At 40.7% G+C, this 17113-nt stretch overlaps 1 protein-coding gene across 1 annotated transcript in view; it reads right to left on the bottom strand.

Moving 5' to 3' along the window:
- adhfe1 (alcohol dehydrogenase iron containing 1) overlaps window positions 1-15482 on the bottom strand; it is a 50524-nt gene extending 35042 nt beyond the window's left edge. The window contains exons 1-3 of the mRNA XM_039754596.1: window positions 15359-15482; window positions 7909-7946; window positions 5998-6044 (exon numbers count right to left, since the gene is read on the bottom strand). Of these exons, the coding sequence (XP_039610530.1) occupies window positions 5998-6044; window positions 7909-7946; window positions 15359-15411 (138 nt within the window). The 5' untranslated portion in view covers window positions 15412-15482. The remainder of the gene's footprint in view (window positions 1-5997; window positions 6045-7908; window positions 7947-15358) is intronic.
- Between the last annotated feature and the right edge of the window lie 1631 nt (window positions 15483-17113).

The following is a 17113-nucleotide window of genomic DNA, read 5'->3' as shown; positions in this document are numbered from 1 at the left end:
GAGTTCATAATACCATGTGTCAGCCTGAGGATGTCTATTGAATTACATTCCACTCCATATTGCCATTCTACTATTTTTGTGTCCATGGAATAATTAGCTTGCATTTTCTACAAGTGCATGACTTACCATCCCCTGGCAATAATTATTCAATTTTACTAAAGCAACAGTATATGGTGTTTCACTCATACTTCCTTTTATTTTCAGAGTCTTTTATGATCCTGCCTTTTAGGACTCTTCTCTTTCTGTATTGCCCTTTCTGCTACATACTGTATATGCATTAAAACTTGCCATATTCAGTATCTCACAAAAGTGAGTACACCCCTCACATTTTTGCAAATATTTTATTACATCTTTTCATGGGACAACACTGAAGATATGACATTTTGATACAATGTAAAGTACTCAGTGTACATCTTGTATAACAGTGTAAATTTGCTGTCCCCTCAAAATAACTCACCACACATCCATTAATGTCTAAACCACTGGCAACAAAGGTGAGTACACCCCTAAGTGAAAAATGTCCAAATTGCGCCCAAAGCGTCAGTATTTTGTGTGATCACCATTATTTTCCAGCTCTGCCTTAACTCACTCGGGCATGGAGTTCACTAGAGTGTCACAGCTTGCCATTGGAATCCTCTTCCACTCCTCCATGACGACATCACAGAGCTGGTGGATGTTAGAGACCTTGCGCTCCTACACCTTCCATTTGAGGATGCCCCACAAATGCTCAATAGGGTTTAGGTCTAGAGACATGCTTGGCCAGTCCAGCACCTTTACCCTCAGTTTCTTTAGCAAGGCAGTGGTCGTCTTGGAGGTGTGTTTGGGGTCGTTATCATGTTGGAATACTGCCCTGCGGCCCAGTTTCTGAAGTGAGGGGATCGTGTTCTGCTTCAGTATGTCACAGTACATGTTGGCATTCATGGTTCCCTCAATGAACTGTAGCTCTCCAGTGCCGGCAGCACTCATGCAGCCCCAAACCATGACACTCCCACCACCATGCTTGACTGTAGGCACACTTGTCTTTGTACTGCTCACCTGGTTGCCGCCACACACGCTTGACGCCATCTGAACCAAATAAGTTTATCTTGGTCTCATCAGACCACAGGACATGGTTCCAGTAATCCATGTCCTTAGTCTTCTTGTCTTCAGCAAACTGTTTGTGGGCTTTCTTGTGCATCATCTTTAGAAGAGGCTTCCTTCTGGGATGACAGCCATGCAGACCAATTTGATGCAGTGTGTGGCGTGTAGTCTGAGCACTGACAGGCTGACCCCCCCACCCCTTCAACCTCTGCAGCAATGCTGGCAGCACTCATACTTCTGTTTTCAAAAGACAACCTCTGGATATGATGCTGAGCACGTGCACTCAACTTCTTTGATCAACCATGGTGAGGCCTGTTCTGAGTGGAACCTATCCTGTTAAACCGCTGTATGGTCTTGGCCACCATGCTGCAGCTCAATTTCAGGGTGTTGGCAATCTTTTTATAGTCTAGGCCAGCTTTATGTAGAGCAACAATTATTTTTTTCAGATCCTCAGAGAGTTCTTTGTCATGAGGTGCCATGTTGAACTTCCAGTGACCTGTATGAGAGAGTGTGAGAGCAATAACATCAAATTTAACACACCTGCTCTCCATTCACACCTGAGACTTTGTAACACTAATGAGTCACATGACACCGGGGAGGGAAAATGGCTAATTGGGCACAATTTGGACATTATTCACTTAGGGGGTTACTCACTTTTGTTGCCAGTGGTTTAGACATTAATGGCTGTGTGTTGAGTTATTTTGAGGGGACAGCAAATTTACACTGTTATACAAGCTGTACACTGACTAGATTACATTGTATCAAAGTGTCATATCTTCAGTGTTGTCCCATGAAAAGATTTTTTTTTTATTATTAATTTTATTGCAATCCATACAAAGCAATCAAGTTTTTACAAAAAGAAAAATTGAGTTAAGAGCAGATAGATCCCCACCCCTGAGAGAGAGAGCAAGCCCAACGGCGTAAAATTTAAGGCTTGTAAACATACCTAAATTAATAAATTCTCTGTGCTTTATGAACTTATTTTAAAATATTACTGATTAGATCCTGCCATGCTTTGAAAAAAGTCTGCATAGATCCTCTAACTGAGTCCCATGGGAAGATTTAATAAAATATTTACAAAAATGTGAGGGGTCTACTCACTTTTGTGAGATATTGTAATTGTGATACTAAAACAGCATGCAGCAAAACATAGTTGTTAAAATTTTAATTGTAAAAAAAAAATGTGGCTGTAGAACAACAGAATTTCCTGCAATGAGTACATGATGTTGCAAAGGCGGCCTTAGGGGTGTGCGGGGCCTAGGGCTGACCAACCCCAAGCGGGGCCGGTTACGTCAAATGCTGTTACCAGTATGTGTGGTCTGTAAAAACTTGCACGCAAATTTAATAAAAATAATGTTAATATACATCGGATTTTGTCATTACAGTATTCAGCTGAATTTTTGCAAGATAACACGTGGACTTTATCAAAATATAACTGAAGAATAAAACTTGACAAATCCACTTGAACAAGACACGCAGAGCTCAAAAATGGGGCCCCCTTAGACCTGGGGCAGTCACCCCACTTGCCACCCCCAAACGCCACTCTTGTGATGTTGGATCGCGTAGTGGATAAGGCATTGTATTTTAAACCATAAAATGACAAAATATGTGGCCCTGAGCAATCAAGTAACCTGCCTCTTCAACTGAAAAGAAAAACATACATTTATATATATTTTCATTTCTTGGGTAAAGACGTCAGCAAAATACACAACAATAATAATGACACAAGTAAGGAAATGATTCAAAATACTGTATATTTATAAATGAAATCTGAATTACAAATTAAATAAAATATAGAAGATGGTAAAAACTGAAAAATACACTTTAAAACAAACATTGGAAAATTGATTTCTGACAATGCCTGATAATGCATTTTTATGAGGAAGTGGTTTTAGTTAACTGAAGTAAAACAAGAAGCTGTGGATAAAAATCAGTCACGTCTAGCATGGTTTGTAAAATTATCTGATTAACTGAACTATTATCACTGCAGTTGCCATAATTCAAATTCTACACAGCCATGGCTGCCACTGCTAACAATGAAAAAAACAAAGGACACTGGAAGAACATAAGAAGTTTGACAAAAAAGAGGAGACGATTCAGTCTATCAAGCTTGTTTTTATTTTTTTGGCTAATAAGATTTCACAATATCTCCTCCAGATATTTCTTAAAAGTTGTCAAAGTTTTTGCTTCAACTTCATGTCTTGATAGTTTGTTCCAGATTTCTACAACTCTGTGTGTAAAGAAGTGCTTCCTTGTTTCATTCCTAAACGCACTTCCCTTAATTTCCACTCGTGTCCTCAAGTATGTGTTTAAATTTACCAACGCATGTAAACCCAGGCGCCAGCTTGGCTTGACTGCACTTCAAATGGAATGCGAAACTTGGATGGAGTAGTGAAGAGGACCCAAAGACTGCATTATTTTTGCCTGGATATGAAGGAGACACTAAGAAGATAAAGGTGAGGTGTATTAAATACTCCTGTACTCTGCAATCACAAGCACCTAAGCAGCTCAGATTCACTGAACTGCAACAGTTGTTTATCCGAAGACAGAGAGGGCAACAAGCTGGTGCAATTGCAAATGCAAAACAATTGCAATGGGCAATGTTCGATCGCTGTCAAATACATTTGCCATATCTCCCCCTGGGGACAAATAAAGTTCCATCTACATTCCTATCCACGTTACTCATCGTTAAGTTAAAAAAATTCTGCTGATCTACTTTATCAATGCCTTTGAGAATTCTGAAGACCTGGATTAGGTCTCCAGGCAAACTTGAGACTGAACAGGTTTAATTCTCATATTGAAGTAGGACATGTCTCTAAGTCCTGGGATGCTTTTGGTTGCTCTCCTTGTCTTTCTTGTAGCATGGGGACCAGAACTGTTTAGAGTACTCCAGATGCAGTCTCACTAGTGCCTTATATAATCTGAGCATAGTCCCTTGATTTGTATTGAATAGTAGGATAGTGTATCTTGTATTTAAAATTGACTTTCCTTTTGCCTACATGTAGTATTTTGCACTTTTCTATGTTAAACTGCAAGTTCTGAAGATTGTCCAAATCATTTGCGATTTTCACAAGTTTTCTAACTATATTGAAATCTGTTACATTGATATAAGTCAGAAAAAGTAACAGTCCTAGGACAGACCCCTGAGGGACTCCATTGATGACCTCATGCCTTGTGGAGCATTCTCCTCTTATCGGTACACTTTGTCTTCTGCTGGTTAACCAACATCTGATCCAGTTTTTCAGGTTACCTCTGATGCCTGTAACATCTAGTTTCAGACCTAACCTTTCTCACTGGAAGCAATGTCAGAATGATTGGATGTGGTTGGATCCCTTTGTGTGACTGAAGATGCATCAGTGACATAAAAGTTTGTAATGGCGAGTGATTGGTTTGCTGAAGGCACTGGATATTGTAGGGTGTCTTAGCTAGCATTCCTTTTCAACACTGAGTAGAAGGTGGAGACTCTGCCTCAGGAGACTACAGTGTTTTGTATATTGTGGGGATTATCATTTTTGAAAATGCAGACAAGACTGTGTTTTCCAATTACCAAGGTATCTCACTTTATCTTCTGGGAATGCCTATGCCAGAGTACTGGAACAGAGGTTCTGTCTTATAGCTGAACCTTAAATCCAACCAGGAACAATGCTGATTCTTTCTTGAGCATGAAATGTTGGACCAACTCTTTGTCCTTGCTCAGATATTTGAGGGGTCATAGGAGTTTGCCAGACCTTTCTAGATGTGCTTTGTGAATTTGTAAAATAAGTGATCACAGTGCACACTGCAGCATGTTGTAGGAGGTGCTTTAAGACTATGCGGTTCTGGGGTTCCTGCTGCATGCAATTTAGTCTTTACATTTGTGGGCTGAGAGTTATGTTTGCTTTGTTAGGTCTGTTGAATGTAGGAATTGGTCTTGTCCAAAAGTGCACTTCCTCTTCTTTCCCATTTAAAGACAGGATATCAAGGCACAACCAAGGATTGAAAAGTATCCAGTTTGGGAACCTAAGAACTGCATCTCTACTCTTCCCTTGCCAAGCAATGATGTATTCAGTGATGTAGTCAGTTTGCATCCTCACTTTCAAATATGGAGACGAGCACTAGGTAGTTATGGAAAGAATGAGGCTGGCAGTGCATGAAGCCCAAATAAGCTTCTCACTGACAGAGTGGCCAGCACTGCAGTACCATGGCATAGAATCACTGTTTCTCTTGATCTACGCCATCACCACCTGATCAAAGAACCGTGTAGTCCCTACATTGATGGATTAAAGGCCAGAGGTCCACATGACCATCATCGTGTAATTCTTCTACATGAAGCCTGAAACCCATGAGGACTGACTGAGATCATTTATGTTAGGTAGAATGCCTAGTGAGGGCTGGGTGACCTCGTGGCCTTGGAACTCCTGCAGATTTTGTTTTTTTCTCCAGACTTCTGGGATTTTTTTTCTGTCCTCCCTGGCCATCAGACCTTACTTTATTCCTTGTTAATTAGTATTGCCTAATTTTATTTTTATTTTTATTTTTTTTTCTTTCTTTATCTTGTATAGCACTTTGAACTACCTCATTTGTTTGAAAATGTGCTATATAAAGAAATGTTGTTGTAGTTAGAATGTCCCCTTTGCATCAGCCATAGATGGTATACAAGGCACTAGGACCCAGTGGAGGCTCAGGACACAGTGGAGAGGTTATATCTCTAAGTCGGCCTGGGAATTTACCAGGAGGTGTTGAAAGGAGGTTTTGTGGTTAAGATGGCTTGGCCAGCCATATTGTTAATGTGACTCTTGTCAGGATAAGTGGAGTAAAAATGACAATGATGATAATAATATGTGATAGATGTCATATACAGGTAGTGAAACTTGCAATGATAAAAGCAAAAGGTGACTGAGGATCAGTTTAGTAATATGAAAAAATTAAAAAACATACCTCAAATGCATAATCAGTTGTTTTACCACAGGCACTAGGATGAGGAGCTGGAAAAATGGAAAAATGCATTTATTCTATAAAGCAACTGTTGCTTACAGTCCTTTCTCCATTATTGGTACAAAACAGACATTAAAGTCACTGAGACTTCAGGGTTACCTCGTTAAATTAGGATTTGGAAAATGTTAAATATCCAAAAGTCAACATATTCATTCATTATCAGACCTACTTTCAGTTTCATTTTCAGTTTCACAGGGGGCTAGAGGCCATTGAGATAAGGACCTTACACTAGATTGGGTGCCAGCTCATTGTGATAGACCACAATGATGCAGACTGGGTAAATTTACGGCCACTGGTCATCCTTCCACAAAAACACTTTGGGATACCACACAGACATGGGGGTTATGATATCCATAAAGGGACTTTCCAGCATCACAGCCTGCAGTGGGTCAACACATCATGACATGAAATACGGTAACACAGGCTCCAATGAATCTTGAAAACAGATGCCTAAATCCATTCAGTGCATAATAAATGGCAAAATTCTCATTCTATTCTAAGTGTTCCTATTAACAAGTGATCTGTTGAGTTAATCATTTTAAATATTCAGTTTCTGGGGTTATTAACACATAAATGTTGATACGTTTTAAAAGGAATTTTAATTGTAGAAAAAGTATTGATACACTCTTTGATCTAAAATGTAATTAGACTGTGCAGCACCACCTAAGGCCCAAAAATTCATCAAGTATCAAATTGGATGTTTTTTAGAAGAATGTTTTCAAATATTGTATACTTTAAGAAAAATAATATCATAAGGAATCTGGAATATGTAATACAGAAGGCAAAATATGATTACATCATTGTATAAATATTAATAAAGAAAACTACATACTATTACATTATACTAAATGTCATCATCCATCTAGCCTTTTTGAAACCTGCCTATTGCATTCCAGAGTCATGTGGGCCCAAATCCTTTGGTTCAATGTATATTAACAAACCCTCTGCAAGCCTGCAGTTGGGCACACTCATGTGCTCACCAACACCAGAGCCATTTTGGAGTTGCCAATTTACCTAAACACATTATGCGACTTGTAGTTATTGGGTATGTCAGACTTTCCGTCTGAATTTGCAGATCTTCTTGCTGAAGCATTGTCAATTTACATGACTGTAAAATTGGTGGGCACTTCAAATATAGTGACTGTGTATTGACCATCCAGCACAGTTGTGCTCCTCCTTTTCTGTGATAGCTAATAATGTGATGACTGATGGAGCTGGTGTTGTATGAAGGTTTAACAGGTACTGGTGTTCATCCACAATATTAGCCCTTTTTCCATTCTGTTGTTGTACATAAATCATGAAAGCTCAGACAGTCAAGTATCTTTACTGTTTCTGAGGCTCAAAACATTCATGTTTCTTACATCCTATTGCTGCATTGTATGCATTGTACTTCCAGGTGAACATTCATTGGTTGTCAGCTCTCACACACACAGAGCCATCCCATACAACTAAAGACACAATCAGACCTGATTAATTTTGTTGGGGTCAGATGCCAACTAGTTTGAGTGAGTTGCTGGGTATGTCAGACTATGCAAGTGGCTTTCACGGCAGCACACCAACATCTGACTCCAACTCGCTATGATTATGTACAAGGAGGCTACTACTGCAAATCTGGAAATGTTGCCTAACATGACATGGCCTTAATCCACATAAACCCAGGCAGAACAAGCAAACTTCACATGGAGAATCGCTAAGCTGGGATTCAAGCTATATGTCAGTCCTGATTTATGGCTTACAACCATGTGGGAAAAGGTAATATTTAATGTCAGAGTAAAAAAATCACAATTTCTCTTAAAAAATAAACTACCAGACCCCCAAGGGAGTGTACAATAAATAAAAGTTAATAAAAAATACCTTGAGAGTAACTCTGTGAATGTGCAGGGCATCTGCATCTAAAACAAGAAAGAAAACGTATTGTTACTAATTGAATGATATAACTTTCCCTAACCTACTAATGTATTTAGTTATACTGAATGCACAAAAACACATAATTTAGCCATTGTTCTGTTAATAAATTGCAGGAAATGAGAGGCTTTTTCTGCATGGGTCATTACTGTTCATTATTTACACAGAGTAACAAAAAGTTAAAAAAACAGAATAATGTTTTTTTTTTTTTTAATTTACTGTTTCTCATGTCAATTGGCAAGATCACCTGGTTTGCTCATTCTAGGGAATACCAGGCACAAGTAGGTCTCTGGTTCTGATATGAAAACTGGACTGAGACTAACAGCCCTGCTGTAACATAAGCATGTGCTGCTATGGCACATAAAGTTCTAGATTATTACTGAAAGGGTGTTTTGGCGATTGCTATGCAAGCCTTTGGCATTTACTTAGAAATGTAATGTTTAAAAAAACATACCCACTTTGCATGTTCTAACTTACATATTCACTTTAGGGTTATGGGAAGCTAGTATTTATCTTGGCAGCACATTATGATGAACCTTGTTCTGGTGGCACACAGCCCCAGATGTGGCATTAGCCCATTGCCGGGCACAGTCAAGTGCAAACCCATAGAGGACCACTTTAGAGTCCATTTAACCTAACATGCACATCTCTGAGATGAAGACACAGGTACCTGGAAGAACAATAACACAGGCATTAGAAGAACATGCAACTTTTACATAGGCAGTGCCCAGGCCCTTGGATTGAACTCAGGATTCTGGAGCTGTGAGGCACAACTGTAAACCACCAATTTCCTAAAACAGTTTAATTCAAGTAGCCAGGGGGGTGTCTTGGCCTGTCTCAGTAGGAATTGTGCATAAAGGATGGACCAACCCTGGTTCTACTGGATGAGTAATTTCCATCCAAATGATTTAAAATGTATGCAATTTTTCTCTTCAAAAGTATGCTTCTGTCAAAGTAAAAAGTTGACGTCAAATTCTGTAGAGGCAATCCTTTGCTTAAATTCTTCGATCAAACTCTGACTTCAATTTGTGCATCACAGATCTTGATAACCATATGGTAATTATATTCGTACAGTGCAATTTTCAGGATATCCTTGGGAAATCTGTGGGGTATTGGGCTTCCCTCCTCATTATGGAGAGGACTGATACTGTATATACAGTACATATAATGCTACATGTTATGAATATTAAAAAGATTGTCCTTTCATATATACTTGTCGCTCCCTGATACTGTGCACATCTAAGAACCAGACCATAAAGAGATATGAACAAGATACACCGTGCATATGATTTGTATTATGTATAACTAATGTAATTTATACAGAAATATCTATTCACAAATTACACAGGATGGCCCCAAACTCTTGATGTTTGTTACAGTATAAGGCTAAACTACAAAATGTACAGTTAGTGGTGATGACAAGTACAAACTACACAACTTCCACTCACTGAGTAAATCATTAGGAAGACCTGTACAGCTGCTTATCCATGCAATAATCTAATCAGCCAATCAGCCAATTATGTAGCAGCAGCAGCAGCACAACACATAGACTCATGCAGATACGGGTCTGGAGCTTCAGTTAATGTTCACAGCAAACACCAGAATAAGGAAGTAAGGTGATCTCAGTGATTTTGATTGTGATGTGATTGTTGGCATTAGACGGGCTGGTCTGAGTATTTCTGTAACTGCCGATCTCCTGGGATTTTCATGCAAAATACTATCTAGAGTTTGCTCAGAATGCTGCAAAAAAAACAAAAAATATCCAGTGAGAGAGATCAGAGATGAATGCCCAGACTGGTGTGAGCTGACACAAAGGCGACGGTAACTCAGATAATCACCTGGTACAACTGTGGTGAGCAGAACAGCATCTCAGAATGTACAACATGTCAAACCTTGAGGAAGATGGGCTACAAAAGCAGAAGACCATGTCAGGTTCCACTCCTGTCAGTCAAGAACAGAAACCTGAGGCTGCAGTGGGCACCGGCTCATCAAAATTGGACAGCTGAAGACTAATAAAATGTAGCCTGGTCTGAGGAATCTCTGTTTCTGCTGATGCACACAGATGGAAAAGTCAGAATTTGGAGCCAATAGCATGAATACATGCATTCAGTCGGCCTTGTGTCAACAGTTCAAGCTGGTTTTGGTAGTATGATGGCGTGGGGAATGTTTTCTTGGCACACTTTGGACCCACTAACACCAATTTAACCATTTGAGTATTGTTGCTTTTCACGTTCAACCCTTCACAGCTACAATTTACCCATCTGCTAAAGGCTACTTCCAGCATGACAATGCCCCATGTCACAAAGCACACATCACCTCAAACTACTTTCATGAACATGACAAGAAGTTCAGTAATCTTCACATACCTTCCCAGTCACCACATCTGAATCCAATAGGACACCTTTGGGATGTGGTAGAATGAGAGAGTCATGGCATGGATGTGAAGCTGACAAATCTGCAGAAACTGCATGATGCAATCATATCAAGATAGACCAGAATCATGTTGAAGGTATGTTTCAACATGTTGTGAAATCCATGTCATGTAGAATTGAGGCTATTTTGAGAGGAAAAGGAGACTCTACCCTGTATCACCAATATGAATTTGCTCCAAAACTGTAGATGTGAATGAACAAAATTAATTTTCTCACAATGTAATCACAAAACCTATCATTAGAAGACTTGTGTGATTGATTAGCTCAGCTATTAATGGACTATCAGTACTGCACATTGATATGGGAGGTGAAATGCAAACAGAACACCCAAATATTCTGGTGGAATGTGGAACATCCACATAAAAAGATGGCATAGCACCCTGGTAGTCTGACGTGCGCCTTATGTTTTATCAGAATGTTCACAAATGGAAATCACAACATTTTTTTAAAACATTGCTGCTACACACTTGGGTAGCACGTTGGTGCCGTGGTAGAACTGCCGCCTTGCAGTAAGAAGACTGGGGGGTTCAGGTGTTCCCTGTATAGAGCCTGCATGTTCTCCCTGTGTTTGTGAGGGTTTCCTCCAGGTGATCCAGCTTTCTGCCCCAGTCCAAAGACATGCAGGTTAGGTGGATTGGCATTGCTAAACTGGCCATAGTGTGTGTGTGTGGTTTGTTTGTTTGTGCCTTTGTCCTGTGATGGACCCAAGTGTTGTTCCTGCTTTGGACCCTGTGACTGCTGGGACAGACGCCAGCTGCCCCGGGCCAATGAACTGGGAAAACAGGATAGGAAGATGGAGAATATAAACTCCTACATACACGAAACAACTTTGAACCTCAAAATAACCAATTCATGGGAGTATCAATCCTGTTTTGCAATCTTACACCATCGATCCATATTCTTTATTTGGAAAGCTTTGATGGTGATTGTGAGAGCACCATTAGAATGGACCACGGAGGTGGCAGATTTCCACTTCTGCCAGTAACTTGTACAGATGGGGTTACAATCAGAAGTCTAACAATATATTCAGATTCTTGATTTTTAATATTTTTAATCTTTTAACCTTTTCGTGTATAGTGTCCCCTACATCTATCCTACCCTTAAAGTCTGTTAAAATTGGCCCTAATCTTAATTTTTTGTTTATGAAACCCTAATATTAAATCTCTTAACTGTAATGTTATGGTGCTTTTCCACTGCATAGTACGGCACAGCACGGTTCAGTACAGCTCACCTTGGTTCGGCTCAGTTCGGCTCGGTTTGCGTTTCGACTGCAGTTTATTACCGCTTTAGAGTGGGCGGGATTATTCACGTGTCGTTATAGTTGCGCCGCCTCTACTGCTCGCTCTTCATTTTTTTAACTTGTCCCTACACTGTTTGTAAGTCCGATGGTAGCCATGTGCGCCCAAGAGCTTAGCGACCTCCTGAAAACTTTTTCATTCGCGTCGCCCATCCAGCTCTCGCTGGATCCGCTCCTCGCTACCAACGAGAGGAACGTCTGTACTTCCTCAATAGACCACGAAACAGCCATTTTTGGTTAAAACAAAATGGTGCGTCTGAACCTTCACTGGCTGTGCTAAAAATCTAGCGGGTCTGTTGTGTCTCGTGTCGCAAGTTCAGTGACGCAGTAATGACGATTTTCTCCGGCCAATCAGTGACCAGCAGAGTTTACACGTCACGTTTTGGTAACGGTTCGGCGCTTGGAACCTCGGCTGAGGTGGTACTAAAAAAAGGACCAGGTACCAGGTTCTGTTCCCAGTGGAAAACCCCCAAAAGTGAGCTGAACTGTACCGTGTCGTGCCGTACTATGCAGTGGAAAAGCACCTTTAGTTTTTCTCATAGACCTTAAGAGTAACACTAACCCTAACAATGAAATACAAAATCCTATTATATAACACCCGGGGAAATAGGACTATCGACCTATTTTATGCAAACGTTAAAGATGCATACAGCACCAGCATGCCTGCGCTTGGGAAAGCAGATCATAACCTGGTTCTGTTTCAGCCTCACTACAAACCAAAAGTGAAGGAGCTACCTACAACCACACGCTCATTTAGGAAGTGGTCCCCTGAGGCAGAGCAGGCTATGAGAGACTGCTTTGGAACTACAGACTGGGATATCCTGCAGGAGTCACATAGTGAGAACATTGAGGAGGTTGTTGACTGCACTACTGACTACATCAACTTCTGTATGGACATTGTAGTTTCAGTAAGAACCGTTCGCTGCTATGCTAACAACAAGCCATGGATTACAAATGACATCAAGGGCCTTTTGAACCAGAAGAAAAGGGCTTTTAAAGGAAGTGATCAGCACGTGCAGAAGGAACTATAAGTCCAGCTCAGTCCGGCGAAGGAGCAGTACAGGAGAAAGCTGGAGCAGAAGTTGTAGAATAACAGCATGAAGGAAGTGTGGGATGGGATGAAGATCATCACTGGCTGCAGCTTGAAGCAGGGTGCCACCATCGAGAGAGACGTGGAGAGAGCAAACCAAATGAACAACTTCTTCAACAGGTTTGACCACCCTAACCCACTCTCACCTTGGAGTACTGCACCCTTCACCCATACTTCTGCTGATACCAGCAGAGGACAGAGATTCCCCCAACCTACAATTACAGCAGCCCAGGTAAGCAGAGAACTGAGGAGACTTTGTGCCAGCAAAGCAGCGGGTCCAGATGGAGTATCGCCACGACTGCTGAAGGCCTGTGCATTAGAGCTGAGGAGTCCTCTACAGCGCATCATCAATCTGAACCTGGAACAGCAGAGAATCCCGAGGGTTTGGAAAACATCTTGCATCACCCCAGTCCCAAAGGTATCACGTCCTAGTGAGCTGAACGACTTCTGGCCTGTTGCTCTGATGTCAAATGTGATGAAGACCATGGAGCGACTGCTGCTTCAACAACTGAGGCCACAGGTCCGCCACGCACTCGAACCTCTGCTGTTCACATACCAGGAGAAGGTAGGAGTGGAGGATGCCATCATCTATATACTACACCGATCCCTCTCCCACCTCGACAGAGGCAGTGGTGCTGTAAGAATTATGTTTCTGGACTTTTCTAGCGCCTTCAACACCATCCGACCTCTGCTCTTTAGGGACAAGCTGATAGAGATGGGAGTAGATTCATACCTGGTAGCATGGATCGTGGACTATCTTACTGACAGACCTTAATATGTGCGTCTCGGGAACTGCAGGTCTGACATTGTGGTCAGCAACAGAGGAGCGCCGCAGGGGACTGTACTTTCTCTGGTCCTGTTCAGCGAATATACATCGGACTTCCATACAACTCGGAGTCCTGCCACGTGCAAAAGTTTTCTGATGACACTGCTATTGTGAGCTGCATCAGGAGTGGGTAGGAGGAGGAGTATAGGAAGCTAATCAAAGACTTTGTTAAATGATGCGACTCAAACCACCTACAACTAAACACCAGCAAAACCAAAGACCTGGAGGTGGATTTTAGGAGGCCTAGGCCCCTCATGGACCCCATGATCATCAGAGGAGACTGTTTGCAGAGGGTGCAGACCTATAAATACCTGGGAGTGCAGCTGGATGATAAATTGGGCCGGACTACCAATACTGATGCTTTGTGCAAAAGAGGACAGAGCCGACTATACTTCCTTAGAAGGCTGGCGTCCTTCAACATCTTTAGTAAGATGCTGCAGATGTTCTATCAGGCAGTTGTGGCGAGTGCCCTCTTCTATGCGGTGGTGTGCTGGGAAGGCAGCATAAAGAAGAGAGAAGAGGGATGCTTCACGCCTGGACAAACTTGTGAGGATGGCAGGCTCTATTGTAGATATGGAGCTGGACAGTTTGACATCCGTGGCAGAGCGACGGGCGCTGAGCAGGCTCCTGTCAATCATGGAACATCCACTGCATCCATTAAACAGGATCATCTCCAGACAGAAGAGCAGCTTTAGTGACAGATTGCTGTCACTGTCCTGCTCCACTGACAGACTGAGGAGATCGTTCCTCCCCCAAACTATGCAACTCTTCAATCTCACCCCCCTGTGGGTGGTAAACGTTAATATTATACAAAATTGTCTGTCTGTTATATCTTCATTGTTATCATTATTTAATTTAATATTGTTTCTTTGTATCAGTATACTGCTGCTGGAGTATGTGAATTTCCCCTTGGGATTAATAAAGTATCTATCTATCTATATTTATCTTATCCGAAAAACATTTTAAAAGGTATTTTAATGTTAACTTAAAGGTATACATCCTAATCCCATTCAACCAAAAGAATAAATATTAATATTTTTAAGATTTTAAAAATTAAGTTTAAGTTTTATTTTTACACATTTTAAGGTTAGGTAAGTCAATCTTAGTTTTAAAATTTAACTTTTAACACAGGGTTTATTGTATTTTATTTATTACATAACTCCCTTATTGAACTATTTTAGAATATGTAATATTATTATATATTATTCTTTTAAAACCATCTTTACCTCATGAATTCCTTACCATTGGGACTTAAAAGTTTAACCTCGGTGTGCCAGTGCACTAAACTTATTTTCTTTACTCTTTTATGAACAAAATAATTTGAATTATCCCTCAACCTAACTAAGAGTCTTGGGTGAAAATGTTATGCTGATTCTAGAGATGTTGACTGAAATCCCCCAATCCATTTCCTGAACCGACTTATTCCAGGGGGCAAAGCGGGAATTAAAACTAACCTGGACTGGGCGCCGGTACTCCGTATAGTTCACCAACAGACGTTTGAATGGAGGAGGAACGGCGCCATCTTGAGGAAAAAACGTTTCACAAGTCCAAAATACTGTTTATATTTTGTCATAACTAACTTTAAAGCCCCTCACTGTTTCGATCACTATGGCTGGTCAAACCGTGCACGATGCATTAAATTAGTACATTACGCCACCGTTAGCCATTATTCTCTCTACAAATTGTGCATTCTAAATAATAATACTGAGAAAATATCCAAAAGTGACGCTTATTTTATTTTTATGTACACTTACGAAGCTCTCTGCAGCTGCCGAAGGAGCTCAACCACTCTGTCCCGACCTGCCATAGTTACTGTTACAAAGTCCAATAACGCCAGCCCTCCCGTGACGTTCCCGAACCGTGTTGTAATGTCCAAGTTCAATGTTGTCGAATGTGAGCAAAGTGTACACGTCTAGTCTGTATCCACCAATCACATTTAGGAGTTTACCAGTCAATCAGTATATTATCAAATCACCGGTAGGTGTTGCTTATCAATCATTCCTCTGCACACCAATCATTTTTGCACATGTTTAAGGGTTTGGGATTGTGTCGTTGAAGGAAAATATTTCTTCCACTCGTTTCACATTGGAAGGGCGCATTAATCGGAATGCTTCAGGGGGCTTGTGGCTTCTTCAAAGATTCTAGCTTCTTTTACGCAGTTACTCCATGACCAACAGTGCACTGTTCTGTAAATGCTGTACATCAACTTAACGAAAGCGGTTCTATTTTGGAAATAAAATCGCGTTACGCAAGCAGTTCGACACATCGTTAATGTGGAATAAAAATTTCAGTTGCGTCCGAACTATTTAGGGACGGTGGAGGCATTCCAATAAATACAGGAAAGAACCTTTATTTGCGTCAAAGTGCTTTACACTGAAGCAGAACTAGTACGGGCGTACACTTAGACAACAAGTTGTATGTGCATATGTTCCTTGCGCTTGAGTTAGTATATTCTTATAAGATGTAAAAGCCAGCCAGATACTGTACAGTAACGTAATACTGCACGCCCTGTTCCAAAGACAACGGGATAACGTGCGAACTCCAGACGTGAAGTGACCGGGGGTGGGTGCGGGGTAATCGCATTCCACACACACGATATAGGCCCCTTGCCCCTTGGGACCCCACTTGGGTGCTGGATTTTGTTCCAACCAGCATCAAACCATAATAATAATAATAAATATATATATATATATATATATATATATATATATATATATATATATATATTTATGAAACCTATTACAACTTGGAAAGAACCTGCACCTTTGAGGAGCTCGTTTTATTTACGTAGCGCCTTATCTGAAATTCAGGGTCAGTTTACAAACATGTATTAACAAATGGGTACAAAGAAAGCCAACATATTTCAGGTAACAATACAGAATAAAAATAAAATCAAGAAATTTATAGTAAAATAAAAATAATAAAACCGTCAGGTCTGGTTAAATCAATGGTAAGGGAGGTTTTAAGGTTGGACTTGTAAGAGGAAAGGCTTGTACAGTTGCTGAGAGACTGGGAAAAAGAGTGTTCAACATTAAATTACCTTGGCACACAGAGACAAGCCTGGTGCCAGAAAACTGGGAACAAGCAGGTTTATAAAGCCGAGTAAGAGCAAAGAGATAAGAAGGGACAAGGTGATTGAGTGCATTGAATGCAAGTGCCAAATCAAGAAGCTAACATAAGGCACAAGGCAGGAACAAACCCTGGAGAGTGAATTCAAGTGTGAAGTGTTTAACTTGAACACAACTGAGTACAAGAAGCCAGTGTAACTGCAATAGAAGAGGAGTGTGGATTTCCTGTTAGGAGTGAGTTGGCAAACTGTTGTGTTTAGGAAATAATGCAATTTACTTAAGAAATTTGAGAGGGAGACCCGTGCTGTAATCCAGACATGAGGTAGGAAAATCATGAATTAAAACCTGTGCATCAGTGGTTCTCAAATTCAGTCCTGTAGACCCACTGTGGCTGTTGGTTTTTGTTCCAACAGGTTTCTGTCAGTGCATCACATTTACATT

The sequence above is a fragment of the Polypterus senegalus genome, chromosome 5 (genome assembly GCF_016835505.1).
Source record: "Polypterus senegalus isolate Bchr_013 chromosome 5, ASM1683550v1, whole genome shotgun sequence".
NCBI classification, from domain to species: domain Eukaryota; kingdom Metazoa; phylum Chordata; class Cladistia; order Polypteriformes; family Polypteridae; genus Polypterus; species Polypterus senegalus.
This window is presented reverse-complemented; position numbering and strand designations above follow the sequence as displayed.